This window comes from Nansenia antarctica, assembly GCF_963989245.1.
Source record: "Nansenia antarctica genome assembly, chromosome: 6".
NCBI classification, from domain to species: domain Eukaryota; kingdom Metazoa; phylum Chordata; class Actinopteri; order Argentiniformes; family Microstomatidae; genus Nansenia; species Nansenia antarctica.
Window position 1 is genome coordinate 37,460,590 of NC_137676.1, and position 14,960 is coordinate 37,475,549.

The window sequence follows — 14,960 nt, forward strand, 5'->3', positions numbered from 1 at the left end:
GCACAAACAGACAAACAGGAAGGAGTGCGGCATTGTGGGTAAATCTCCGCCTTTTTCTGTGGAAAAAAACAAAGGTAAACTGATGATCTATCATATTAGCGATACAAGTTACATTTTTACATTGACATCTACATACAAGTGAGCTGTATACAAATGATTATAAAAATGTATGTAAAAAACCTGTGTTGATGTGTTTGCGCTATGCTTTATTTGGCTTTACTTTGCACTTTTGGTTACTATTCTGAATTGGTTCCGTTATATCTGTTTAACTAAATCAAACACAACTCAGGTTAGAAGTATTTTACATATGTATATGACAAGGGTCTGACTATCACCATGTGATGATGACTCATCATCATCATCAGATCTTTTCTTAATATCCTTTCACTTACCAGCCACCAGCTGCCTCCTCTCTCTCTCTCTCTCTCTCTCTCTCTCTCTGCCTCTCCCAGCTCACATCTGGTTGGCGAAGGAGGTGGGCGCCCCCTGCTGGGCATATCCTCCTCCCTGTCCGTATTCTGCATCCTGCTGATTGTAGCCCCCCTGTTGTTGGCTGTAGTCGGGCTGGTACCCCCCCTGAGAGCCAGCGTAGGGGTCCTGCTCGTACCCTCCCTGCTGTCCGTAGGAGTCGGGGGCGGGCTGCTTCTCTTGGGCGGGAGGGGGGCGCATGAAGGGGGCAATGATGCCTGTCTCCTTGAAGACGAACCACAGATTTCCAGCCCACAGGATAAGGTTGAGGAAACCAAATGCCTGAGGAGGTGGGGGTGGGGGGGTTAGGCCATGGTGAGAGTCCTATGACAAGTAGCACTTAATTGGAACAATTATATGTTTCATATCTGATTTCAAGAGGTAACGGCTAGTGTGACAATTCACTATAATACCTACACAGCGACACATTCCTTTGACCAAGAGGTTGCTGACTCTTACTGAACAAATGAAAGTACACATTTTGTTCTTTCTATACGTTACCTCTTTTGTTATCACTACGGGCTGGTTTCCCAAACACAGATTAAGTCTAATCTTAGACTAAAAAGGCATCTTCAATGGAGATTTTCTATTCAAAATGTTATTGAATCCAGGACTAGCCTTTCAACTGTGTCCTGTGTTTCAACTCTGGCATAGCACAGCTGTCTAGACCACAAACTGACCACAGAGGTGTTGAGTCCGGACATGACGGGATCGTGGACCTCACGACAACGGTTGTCGTCCTTGTCACACGCACTGATGAGGGTAACCACCTTCTCTGGGTCAGTGGCCGTCTTCACGTCCGACAGGCCTTTAGCCCAGGCGGCCGAGCTCACCAGCCACATGAACGTGAACACACACGTCACACCGAAATCCTGGCGGGGGGAAACACAGATGTAAATATAAAACACATGGCCAAGCACACACACAAACTCACACACGCGCGCGCATGCACGCACGCACTCAAGCACACACACACACACACACACACACACACACACACACACACACACTCTCTCTCTCTCTCTCTTCACTGGGGAGGACCTCACAATGAGTGGTCCCTTGTTGTTCTCGCGGTACTTCTCGAGGGCAAAGACGTAGACACTCAGAGCCGCCATGGAGTAGAGGAAGGCGAAGACCCCGATGGTCACGAAGAACTCGGCTGAGGAGGAGTAGTCTCCCACCAGGAAGAGACGTTCTGGGGCACCTCCCTTACAGGTCGGGGCGTCAAAGTACACTTGGTGGAGCCTGAGATAGATAGAGAATAGCCGGGGGCTTACATACAGCACCGTACATACATCAGTGGAGGCTGGAGGACATCGGAGGACGGGCTCATTGTAATGCATGACATGGAATGAGGAACGGTATCCAACCAGGTGTGTTTGATACCAATCGTCATTCCATGCCATGCGTTACCATGGAGCCCGTCCTTTGACAACATATGACAGACCCATGGGTGTACTTCACTGACCTGAAAGGATACTCAAATTCCACTGCTATACTCAGGTCACTCTCTGTCCTGTTTTTACACTCCACGCTCATCTTGAACATCCCTGAGTAGCTGCCACATGTGGAGAACGCAAAGATCGCGAAGATCTATGAGAGACAGAAAAAAAAGCAAAAGTGAGTTCAATTCACCAGAGTTACATTCATATGAAACAGAGGGTTTCATTCATAACACCACATGGTTACAAGTGGAGTCAAACAAGACCATTTTATTTATGGGTTTGTAACATGTTGAGTTGAGTAATATGTATAGCACATTTGCACATGCACAGAAACCCTGTAGTAGTGAACTGCAGTATGAAGTGCTCCTGATGTTATTGGTGTTTTAATGTTTCGATTTTGTATGTTTTATATCACTGGGAAGCCAAAGGCAAATTTCCACATTGCGTGGACAATAATGTGTTTCTATTCTATTTAGGGTTAGGGTTAGGATATATCTGCATAGATACTGTAAGCAGTGTAAGTGATTATGATTCTAATTAAGAAAAAGCTACAGTATATATTGTTATGTTTATAAAAACACATGGCATATATTGATGAAAACAAATGCTTAATTTCTATCAAATATGAATGTTACGCTCCTAAACCTTCCTGCATGGCCACCATAAATGCATAATTTCCCAACCAGCTTAAATCCTGCTAGATTCACCCACTCACAGAGATTAGTCCTTGCATTCTGCCCAGATCGGATTGAATGGAGAATCTGTCTATTACATTTCAAAGAGATGGTCTGCACCATCTGTCATGTTCTTCTGCATGAATTGGAGAGGAAGTGATGAGCACTCGCAACATGGAAAAAAATAATATAATAATGCCGTTCATCTATTGTATGTCAAGAACTGCCACACATGCCAAGCTTTAGTCTATAGTCAATGCCAGTGCTGGTTTATTCCCTGATATTACGATCTGTTGCTACCAATAGGCTACTCAGAAGAGACAAAACAAGTGTGAAATTAGACGCTTGCTTGGTTGTCAAAGCCTCCTGCATTCTTTCACTTTTATTATGCCTAGTGTGAAATGACAGGTAGCTTGGTAATCTTTCTACCACCAGATGTAGCCATTACCCTTTTAATGTTGTTATGGTTACTGAGTACTATGATATCTTTCCCAGTTCTGTCAGTCACATGATCTAAATTGTTGTTTTTTTTGCATTACTTTTCTGAAGAAGACTCATGGAAATTGAATGTTTGTCTCTTGTTTTAGTGGTAAGAGAAATAGATTATTCTGTACGGCAAAGTGACACATTGCTGAACACCGCTCATCTTGCCAGCTGATGCAAATCAGTCAATGGCTTCCGTTTCTCAATGGAATGTTAAGTATGTCTTAACAATGTCCCCAAATATTCCTTGGATAAAAAAGCATTTGTTTTGAATGCATGTATGACTCTTCTGTTAGAGGAATGACTTACCCATTGTAGGGCCTTTATAAAACCCAGTGGCACTTTGAGAACTTTGAACTGGCCACCAGCGACCAACTGTAAAACATTAAAAAGAAAATTGTTCATTTCAACAGACATAACATTTAGTAACAACATTTCATACATCATAATATCATATCAACATTAATTATTTGAAATGTAATAGATAAAATGAAAGCAGTATTGTATCAAGCAATAGGCATTTATGTACACTAGGCCTATACTAAACTAGAAGAAAATACAATGACCAAAATCTTGGCACAATAAATGACTGATTAACACAGATACAATATATAAGATTTAAAAAAAAAATCCTATGAGGATTTACAAAATCACTTTCATCCATCAGCCACAAACCACCACAGGCCAACTGAAACATTTAGCATTATTAATAACTAATCCATGACTGGTCAATCCTGCAAGGACATGAGATGCATTCTTATCACAGATAGTCCTAGAAGCCTTACAACAGCATTTAGAAAAATGTTCATAACATACAATTCTACATAGAGCTCGGTTGTCTGGGGGTTTTCAGGCTAGAAACCACGGCTTCTCATAGGCTCCATTTATTAGGAAGGGAACAACATCTTCTAATAAGTGAACGAATGACAAAGCACCTTCACAAGATGACGTTTACAGATTCCAGTTGCTATACATCAAAGGGTCGATTTAATATAGGCCTGTTCCAATACCACTTAGAAGGAATGCCCACACATCGGTCTGTATGCCAAATATCAACACGTTTGCGCATAGACGGGCCTTGGTGGGGCGCGCAGCGTTCACGGAGACTAGCTGGGTAAAAGGTGCGGTTTGGACACGACACCATTACCCATCCGTGGGGTAGCGCTCCGAAGTCGTGAGCATCGTACGGAGAAAAAAAATAATCAATAGCTATTGATTTTACCACTCAATCGTATCCATTAATTGCTTCGTTTTCATTATCATAGTGCAAAAATCAAAAACTACGGTGTTGATATGACGAAGAGACACCATTTCATGTTAATACTTGAGAGGGACATTCATTTTCCTAAAACGATTTAATCAGTGCGCACATTGACACCGAATATCGGGAGAAAATACTAGCCGGTGCAATGTATCACATTGCATTGCATATGGGTCTAAAAGCAGATAATTGGATCCTAGAAAAACAACAGCCATGTAACGGATAAGAAGTGAGCTGCCATTTTACAATGCAATCTCAAGAATTACAGCTGCACACCCAGGCCCGCTTTGTAATGTATTTCTATGATCCTTGCTGAACATGATTTATCTTGTAGGCCGGGACTACGCATAGTCTTCTATTCGAAAAATGAACTAAATATTGACTAAATGATACATTATCATATTTCGTGTGATAACAGTTTTTCATAGCTGTGAGTAAATTCATATTACAGGGATACAGACATAATTATGCCCATTCATAGTCCACAACATATGTATTTGACATGATAGGCGAATTGAAGAATGAAAAAAACAAAAAACATTCCATCATTATAATTTCACCAGCATTTAACACAAGATACTGTTTTTCGGCCTTTTGACGAACGCTCACAAATCCTACAAATAAACAATGTTCATCAGTCAACAAGCAGCGGCGGCTTAATATCAGGGCATTCCCCATTTTACAAGACAATCTATAATGATCTGTTTCAGGGGACGCCCTATAAGAGATCGCAATATTCATTCACAGCTGATATTAAAACAGACGAATTGTCCTATATTTTTCTAGATGTTCATCCCCCTACCTGGTTTACAATATCCATCTTGGACGCCTGCTCGGAGATAAGGAGAAATTGTCGAGCGGTGGGAGGGTGAGGTCGTAACGGGAACAGCCCACGGTGGGGGGAACAAGAACGAGACTGGAACAGCGACACTGCGTCATCATGTAGTAAATGGCGTGTGGTAAGCAAAAGACTCACACAGGCGCTTACACCAATTCCTACAACATGCCAGGCCTACAGCCATCGCAGACTAAAAACCATTTAATCAATTACATCTCAATTCAATAAAAAATGGACTGAAACCACTTTAACGAAGAGGAAAGGATGCTATGAACTCCCCAGGAGAAGAGGAAAGAGAGTACAGCCCACAGATCTAATGGGCTACTTTATGATTTGCCTAACATTGTCCATCAATGGTGATGATGATACTGTACTGCATGTAAAGCTGTTAGCTGTTTTACAACAGATAACATAATAGCCAGGCACCAACATGGGCCCTTCAAAGAGTTCTCCTGCAGAGACAAAAATCAGAATCCAAATCCTTTATTACATCTTATTGTACAAGTACACAAGAGTAACATTTGAAGAAGATCCCTTTTTGATTCTACTGTAGGTGGAACCTTTTTTTCCCCGTAGAGATTACTCAATCCGGGAGAGCCCAGAGGTAGACAGATGTGGTAGGAAGCCTCCTTATGTCAGCTATAATTAATATGTGTTGGAATAGAGGAGACTAGCGGGTGAATTAGAGATTCTCAAAACCAAGGTCCACTCCTCCACAACCACGCTCATCTCTTCCGCTCCAGATACATCATCACATCTGAAGATTACAGTTGGAGGAAGGAAGGAGAGCACTGATAATCATAATAATATGCTTTATGGTTGTAACACAAATACTTGCTGATATAGGGTAGAGTAGCAAGAGCATAGCTGCAGGAGCCATTATGTCTGAAGAGGGCTAGCTAGGAGCTCAGGGGCAGAGAGCTCCACTAACAGCCTCCTCTTCTCTCCCTCAGTCCAAACCTCTGTTCCAGGTCTCCTTAGAGTTGTTTAGGGTGCCTTCTCCATTTCCACATGCAGATGTTCTTTGTCTACATGTGACATGCGGGGGGGTTCGAATCCAGATCTCCCTCGCAGAAAACCCAGGTGTTACACCAAGAGGATGTCCTCAAGACAGGGCTACCCTTTGATTGCAAACCACCTCCGCTACATACCCCTTTGGCAAGTCTTGATATCAGAGGGTAGAATAATGACTGTAGCCCTAACACGCCTCCTTATGGTTAACAAGGTCATCCATCACATTCAATTCAGAGAAAGTATGTTTGCTGTAGGCGAAACATTGTAAGCCTGTTGAAATGTTCTGTTTTCACTGCTAATTATGGTGTCCTTGAAATAGTGTCAGTGAACAAAGACATAATAACCAACCATTCTTTCTAGTGAGTGAGGGTGTGTGTGTGTGTGTGTGTGTGTGTGTGTGTGTGTGTGTGTGTGTGTGTGTGTGTGTGCAGGATGTTTGTGTGTTTGCAATGACAGCATTACAAGTGCTACATGAAATGAAACAGAAGACACAAGGCTACAGACTGTAAATATTTGATCTTTGTATTTAAGTTAGCAAACATAGCCATGTTAGCTCATCAATAAATAAACCCTTTAATCTACAGATTAAACCTCACTTTAGAAATATGATTGGAGCTCCTGGTATGATAATTACTGTGGGGATTCTGAAGATAAATCATTGATAATGTTGCTTCATCACTCAGAAAATTAATACTTTACTAAACTATACAATACTATACTAACTAGTAGTATAGTATACATTATAGTATCCACTGCAGCAGATTACACTGCTCTGCCTCTCTCTTGATCATTACCATTACTGTACTGTACTAACATTTGATAATCTCTAATATTCAACCATTTAGATTACCAATTGTTTTTTTTATCCATGTAACACCGTTCCATTAGATTATTACAAATCACCATACAAACTATGAGGCTTTGACCATGAACATCTCAAAAGAGCTTAACCCACGCAAGTTTAATATCAGAATTTGAAAGTTATATTTGAATCGCTTAGAGCAGTTGAATGCTACTTACGTACAGCCTTGCATGTGTCCAGAAATATATATATATATATATATATATATATATATATATTATACATAATTGGAAATAGAAAAACCCATTGCTTGGATTTGAATGATTGAAAACAGTGATCACAGTGCGGTTGATACTGAGACACCATGGGCCACCACAGAAGAGGACAACAGAGCTCATGTGTAGTCAGACAGGAACATTCCTGATGGAATCCCACTAACAGACACAACAGAACACAAAGTTGTCCTGTTTCTTTTTTCTTCTTCTTTTCTTTTCTTTCTTTTTACAGTATATAACAAGTCCTTTCAGTGATTTCATAAAAAACAAAATCAAAACATGATACAAATGATACAGCCACCCTGGGTACAGAAGAGTGGTTTGTTTTGTAGTGGTGCATTGGCTTAAATACAGTATATCTACATCCAGTAAATACTGTATACACACTTGAAAAAAGATTCACCACTTGTCCTGACTCAAGGCTAAAACATACATTATACTGTATCGAACAGATAATAATGTACAGCAGTAAAAATATTGAAAAGGAGTCCATTATTATTATTATTGTTATTATTATTATTATTATTATTATTAATATATATTTTCTTTAAGCGGCCAACACGATTTGATGCAAATGTGTTCATGGGCGGACCGACACTGCTAGACTGAGTCACAGTGGTCATGACTCATACATCTGTGTGTCTTTGTTTTTCTACCTCATGCATTCCCTTTATTCTCCTCCTCTTCTCTGTAGCGACACGACCCACTGTGACTCTGCTCTCCTTCAGTTTAGACACATCAAACTCATCATTAGGCTTGTTTCCCTATTGGCTCCTTTCTCACGTCCATGTCTTTGCTGCTCTGCTATTGGCCTACTCCTCTTGACCGCTGTCCTAAAGGGTGCTTGAATTAACACAACCGTCAAAATAAAAGTTCCCTTCATCCCATCACCCACCATCTCTGTAACACGTGTACTGGGGGGGAACACGTGTACTGGATTCCTCTATGTTTCAGCCAGTAGCTCTCACTCTCTCACTCTCTCTCTCTCCCTCTCCCTCTCTCTCTCTCTCTCTCTCTCTCTCTCTCTCTCCCTCCCTCTCTCTCTCCCTCTCTCTCTCTCTCTCCCTCTCTCTCTCTCTCTCTCTCTCTCTCTCCCTCTCTCTCTCTCTCTCTCCCACTCCCTCTCTCTCTCTCCCTCTCCCTCTCTCTCTCTCTCTCTCTCTCTCCCTCTCTCTCTCTCTCCCTCTCTCTCTCTCTCTCTCTCTCTCTCTCCCTCTCCCTCTCTCTCTCCCTCTCTGGTCTCTCTGGCCTTGGTCTCTCTGGCCCTGGTCTCAGGCCTGTGGGACTGTACTGTATGTGCCCAGTGTGAAGTGATTCAGGCCACCGGGTTGGCCAGCTCCTCTTCTGTCTCTGTCTCTGTCCCATCCTCTCTCATGTGTCCCAAACACGATTGGTCCATCTCAGAACGATGTCACGCAGGTCATCTCGTCCGCCAGGTCCTCCTCGTCGCGGCTTGTTCTGATTGGCTCTTCGTCGCTGTACAGGGTCCCCAGGTCGGGGTTGTTGAGGAACGTGCCCCCGCCCCCTCCTCCGCTCCCGCGGCTCAGGAGGTCGCTGGCGGCGCTCTCCATCTCATCGATGGTCATGTGACAGGCGTCGGCGATCTCCCGCTTAGCGAAGGCCACGAACTTGGGATCCTTGGCATAGAGACCCAGTCCCTCTGAGATCAGGACCTGTGACAGAAAGAAAAAAGCTGATGCACTGAAAAAAAACAACACTACAAAATTATTCTATTCTCTTCAGAACAGGATTAGAATATGTTGAGTCATTCAGCAGGTGAATACCACTCCTGGTACATTGAGGCTATAAAGAGCAGGGGCCTCATTTATAAAGCATGCTTACGCAAAAAAGCGTGCGTACGCAACTTTGACGCACATTTTTTGATTTATAAAAAAACTACTTGGCGTGAAAATGTGTGCTCCTCCACGCACACTGGGACCCATCCGTACGCACAGAAACTGGAGAAATGAACATCTGCGAATCCACTGGCAGAACGATGAAACTCGAGAAACGCTTTGAAATGGATACCGTTGTGTAAAATAAATCGAAATTAACTCTCACATATTGTATATGAACATAATCCTAGCTGTACATATGTGATGCCGGCTGGTAAAAGGGGAAACAGTCTTTTATCAGTTTTTGAGTGATGAAGTACCCACTCCATATAACAAACAACAGTTTTAGTATCACTAAATAATAATTTGTGAATTGCATTCACTCGTCTCGTCTGCCATAGGCTACTTGTAAGTGATACATGGCTTGTAAACAAACTTGTTTTAGGATGTGTTCAAAAGCAAGGTCTGCGTGATTATCTTATGTAGTTATGTGTTTTTAGCATCTAGATGTTTTATTAGCATGTTGTGATGTGCTAAACATGCAGCTAGATGCTGTGTTGCATGTGCTTTGATTAGGAGCATTGATACGTTCCTGCTTGTCTTCGTACGCAAGCTTTTTACGCCAGTTGTACACAAGCTTTATAAATGAGGCCCCAGGTCTTTACTGCTAACTTCAGCACAAGTCTACCACCAGTTTACCACAAACCTTTTCAAGACAGACTCAAATGGGTACAGAAAAATAATAATAATCGGAATAGTTAGCATTTATTGACTCTCTCTAATATCTATGTTATAATACGTATAATTATAATAATTATTACAATATTATATAATAATATAATCTTATCAATTATGAATGAATATCTTCAACTATTAATTATCTATTGATAATATTATATTTTATATATTATTATTATTATTATTATTATGTTATCATATCTAATAGAATATGATATATGATATATGATATATATATATATATATATATTATAATAGATTCATTTGACTGAAAGGTGAAGTGTATATTCTCCATCCTCACCGCCTCTACCAGACTGTCAGCGCTGCCCCTCTTGTCGCTGTAGTGTGGGCTGAGCTGGCTGGGCACTCTCAGGGTGGTGTAGGCCCTGTAGGGGTTCTGAGAACCCACGGCCCCCTGGGGCCCCGGCGTGTACCAGCCGGGCCGGGAGGTTTGGGTCGTCACGTTGCCCCCCGCGACCTTCTTCTCCCCGCCCCAGATACCCCCCAGGCCGCCGTTGTCCCCGCCCCCTTCCTCCTCCACCAAGATGAGGGGGGCGTAGAGGAGGCGGCCCCGCCGGGGGCAGGGGTTGGCCCACGACGCAGATGACCCCGTGGACGAACGGCTGGACGAGCGGCGGGAGTCGTAACTGCCGTACATCTTGAGAGAGAGAGAGAGAGAAAGGGAGAGGGAGGAAGAGAGAGAAAGAAAGGGAGAGGGAGTTAAAAAGAGAGGGAAAGAATGAGAGAGAGAACGGGAGAGGGATAGAGAGAGAGAGATATGGAGTTATTACAATCACAATAATTTTTGCCGCAGCCCAACCATTCCTGATGTTTATCTACCACCACCGTCGTGGATGTGAAACCTGTATGTGAACTCTATAGGGTGGGGTGTATATATATATAAAAGAGAGAGAGAGAGAGAGAGAGAGAGAGAGAGAGAGAGAGAGAGAGAGAGAGAGAGAGAGAGAGAGAGAGAGAGAGAGAGAGAGAGAGAGAGAGTGAGAGAGAGAGAGAGAGAGCCGGTGTGAGTGTGTTACCTGTGTGCGTGCCCGGCAGGGTGGGGAGTTGGGGTGGTAGGTGCCTGGTATGGGCAGGTCATCACTGCTGCCCTGTCTTCTTAGACACTGGATGTTGAAGGAAGGCTTACGACCTGAGAAGAGACGGAAGTAACAGTTGTTTGATCGATGATGATTCATTTGATTTATTTCAGTGCCATTGCACCTTCCAACTGTGCCCATCGATATGGGCTTATAAGACACCAGCATCAAAGCCTACAAGAGTGTGTTCATGATATTTTCAATTGAGTTTTTTCAACAGTTCATATTCATTCTGATGCCAATAGTGAGCCAACATCAGACCTGGGTCAAACACTGTCAAAACACTGGAAAGTATTGTTGGAACTGCTTCAGCTTACAGTGGTTATATTGTACTAGGCTAACTAAATCAAGTACAGTACAGGTATTTGACAGTATTTGACCCAGGTCTGCAGTACATTGAGATGCTAGGCTAACTGACGTTCCTGTACTGTACCATGCTAGGCTAACTGACGTTCCCATCCTGTGCCATGCTAGGCTAACTGACATTCCTGTACTGTGCCATGCTAGGCTAACTGACTTTACTGTACCAGTGGGTGTGGCAGGGAGCAAACGCCTCCTAGCGGTCCTTCGTGCTTCGCTGTAGCCGTTCGCGTTGCCATAGTTGTTGCCGTAGGCTGCGTTGCCGGGGGCGTGGCCGTCGTACATCTGCTCACGTTGCCCTGGGTACAGCGGTGGGTCGTCTGGGTATGATTGTCTGAGAGGAACAATACACATGTTATACTGAGGCACACACACACACACACACACACACACACGCACATGTAGTATATTTTCATCATATCATATTGTAGGGATGTTAAAAAAAGCGATGGTCTTGAAGATACAAGTTCACTTATAGGAGTTTGTGTGGTTTTCGGAGACAAAGAGCTGCTGTTCGGCCTGTGGGATTCTACACGCTCACTTGAATCCAGTGTGGGTGTACAGATGGACGCTGAAACAACCTTAGGTCAGAACTCTCCTTGAGCTCAGGGTCACTATTGGGACCCTTACTAGCAGCTGATGATAGAGGGAGAGGTTGTGTAGAAACCACTTGGAAATGTACACAAATGATACCACTTTACATTGGATTACATTGTATGAAACCATCTGGCATACATATGACAATGACATACATAATTGATGTGCTCTAAAGTGTATATAAGCATGCAGTCCGGACCGGACGCAGTCTGGGCCTAGCTTGTTTCGGTGGTACTGGACTCACCATTCTGCAAGAATGGTTAGATGCTTTGATTCAATACAAAGTTGTTGAATGGAGTTGCCGGTCATGGACATTATTATTATTTTCCTTTGTCTCACATCACTGCAGGTCGAAGTGACACAATTACGATTTTTTTCTCTGTCTTCTCCGCTTTAAAATGTGCGCAATATTTTGCAGACCTCTAAACATACTTCGGAAAGCAATGGCTTTATATCATAGGTCATTTGAAAAAGTAGGTAAGCAGGCTTTCAAAAAAATAGTTTAAAGGCACTAAGTAAGTCCTAGGCAGTATGACCGAGTAAATGCAGTCTATATGCAGCCTAAATTCACTACACACACACACACACACACACACACACACACACACACACACACACACTCACACACACCACACCACACCCACATTACCTGTCGCGAGAGGCGATACTCTCGTTGTCCTCATCCCTGCTGTTGTAGCCCAGCTCCTCCTCTCCTCCGTCCAGCATGCCGTTACTACGGCCTCGAGAGATAGGGGAATACCTGTCTCTGGAGTCTCTCCTACAGGGGGGAGGAGAGGGAGAGAGAGAGAGAGGGAGGGGGAGAGAGAGAGAGGGAGGGAGGGAGAGAGAGAGAGGGAGGGAGGGAGAGAGAGGGAGGGAGGGAGGGGGAGGGAGGGAGGGAGGGGGAGAGAGAGAGGGAGGGGGAGAGAGAGGGAGGGAGGGGGAGAGAGAGAGAGAGGGAGAGAGTGAGAGAGAGAGAGGGAGAGATAGAGAGTGGGGGGGAGAGAGAGGGAGGGATGGAGGGAGGGGTGAGAGAGAGGGAGGAGGGGGTGAGAGGGAGGGAGAGAGATAGAGAAGAGGGAGGAGAGAAAGAGGAAGAGAGAGAGAGAGGATAGAAAGAGAGAGAGAGAGAGAAAAACAAACAAACAAAGATCATACAAAGCAACAAGACAGAGCAAGATTTTGAGCATTTGCAGAATAGTATCCAGAGATCCATAGATCAAATAAATGCAATGTTGTCAATCAGAGACTGCTTACCTTGGATACTTGTAACAATTGCTCCTACTGTGTAGAACGAGAAAGGAAAAAACAAGAACTTACTGTACTGTGCTACAGAACATTCGGTTCTCCTAACGACGACATTCATCTGTCTCAATGGCTCATCGAGGACATTTTAATATGACGTATTACCTTTTAATCGTCAGTGGAGTTTTATGTGTAATTTGTCATATGTCATTGTCATTTCCCGCTCACCTGCCCTTAGTCGGCTGCTCCACCACTGGCGGCCCCTTCTTGAGAGACAGGCGACGCTGATGATGGTTGACCTCTGACCTCACGCTGTCGCCTCTACGTAGCCCTTGTTCGTGTTCGATGAACACCCCCCCTCCGTACGGGCTCTTGGTGACGGACCCTCGGTGCGCCAGCCCCCCGTTGGAGATACTCTCCCTGGGGATACCTCCTCCGTTGCTCGTCGGCGTGGTGACCACGGAGCTGCGTCTGTCCACGTAGCCGTTGTCGGTCTGTGAGGGAGACAGGTTATAGGGTCAACCAAATCTGAATTCATACGATCCTGTCTGGATGAACAGACATTCAAGGCTCAACCGGGAGAGATAGAGTGGAGGGGGGAGAGAGAGAGGGAGGGAGGGGGAGAGAGAGAGGGAGGGACGGAGGGAGGGGTGAGAGATAGAGAGAAGGGGGTGAGAGGGAAGGAGGGAGAGATAGAGAAGAGGGAGGAGAGTGGTCCATGTGGTTTCCTAATCCCTGAGGTGTGCTTGATTTTCGTTTGCCCGATGCCCCGTGTTGGCAATTTGACTACTACTCCACTGACTCCTCTGACTAAACCTCTTGAAAGCTAAATCAAGCGCACTTTGGGTCCGCAGGTCTTGTCTCAAGTGTTCTGTATGCTGCTGTCTGTGAAACGCACCGCGTAGGGGGGGTCCTCATCGTCTACGTCCTCCTCCAGGCCCTCCTCCTCCTCCTCCCCCTCCCCCTCCATGTCGGCCGTCATGGCCAGCCTCATCTCTGGCCCCAGGTCCTGCAGGGTACGCAGCCCCGCTTGACACAGATGCACGTGGAAAAAGAGAGGGAGAAACCGTATATATATATACAGTGGAGGACGGATACACAAGACACACACACACACACACACACACACACACACACACACACACACAAACAAGCACGCATGAGCACACAAGCACGCACGCACAGACGCACACACAGTCACGTATGCTGTCACGCACACATGCACACACACACACACACACACACACACACACACACACATACTGGATACTGTGGAGGTGATACATACACAATGCATAATTGATTTGTAGGCCAAGCAACAGATTGTTTTGTGTTGATTAATGCCTCTGCATAACACCTAAAGGCTTCACACACTTCACTACGTGTATCCAGACCATACTGTGCTGGCTCAGATGCTCCCCTTTCACACTGACCTTTCCAGTACACAGCATCTATGGGTACAGCTTAGCTCAGCTCGTCTCAGTTCAGGTTTTTTTCAAGTAATGTTTTCTGAGTGGGGCAGACTCATATTTTTCATTTTATTGGACAGATATAGTGAAGACAGACAGGAAAGTAAGGAGAAGACGGGAGAGAGGGCATGTCAGCAGGGTGCTAGACCACTGGACCACCCCAGGCCATGGCTAAGCTCAGTTAGTATGAAAGGGTATTCAAGTGCTCTAAAAGGCAGCAAAGGTGTAGTGCCTTCACCAGTAGGGTCATATTATCTACCTGTAGAGCAGAGGGGTACTTGGGGTCTGGTTCCCTAATGTCCCCTTTCTCTTTCCTCTTCCGGAACTTTCGGAAGTAATCCTGGATCAGGAAGGTAGCG

The 14,960-nt window shown here is 44.4% G+C and overlaps 2 protein-coding genes across 2 annotated transcripts in view; both read right to left on the reverse strand.

The window, feature by feature from the left end:
- Nucleotides 1-453: 453 nt before the first annotated feature.
- Nucleotides 454-5,151, reverse strand: sypa (synaptophysin a; the record flags this gene model as incomplete). The annotated part of the gene is made up of 6 exons (XM_080534137.1): nucleotides 454-750; nucleotides 1,149-1,340; nucleotides 1,515-1,713; nucleotides 1,937-2,061; nucleotides 3,380-3,445; nucleotides 5,134-5,151. The coding sequence occupies 6 exons, from the start codon at nucleotides 5,149-5,151 to the stop codon at nucleotides 454-456; spliced, it is 897 nt and encodes a 298-aa protein (XP_080390263.1).
- Nucleotides 5,152-8,660: 3,509 nt separating this feature from the next.
- cacna1fb (calcium channel, voltage-dependent, L type, alpha 1F subunit) overlaps nucleotides 8,661-14,960 on the reverse strand; it is a gene marked incomplete at its 3' end in the record, with an annotated part of 50,199 nt that continues 43,899 nt past the window's right edge. The window contains exons 39-46 of the mRNA XM_080534403.1: nucleotides 14,861-14,960; nucleotides 14,031-14,171; nucleotides 13,361-13,626; nucleotides 12,537-12,665; nucleotides 11,458-11,624; nucleotides 10,871-10,983; nucleotides 10,135-10,491; nucleotides 8,661-8,933 (exon numbers count right to left, since the gene is read on the reverse strand). The exon at nucleotides 14,861-14,960 is cut by the window's right edge and continues 28 nt beyond it. Coding sequence (XP_080390529.1) covers nucleotides 8,661-8,933; nucleotides 10,135-10,491; nucleotides 10,871-10,983; nucleotides 11,458-11,624; nucleotides 12,537-12,665; nucleotides 13,361-13,626; nucleotides 14,031-14,171; nucleotides 14,861-14,960 — 1,546 coding nt within the window. The remainder of the gene's footprint in view (nucleotides 8,934-10,134; nucleotides 10,492-10,870; nucleotides 10,984-11,457; nucleotides 11,625-12,536; nucleotides 12,666-13,360; nucleotides 13,627-14,030; nucleotides 14,172-14,860) is intronic.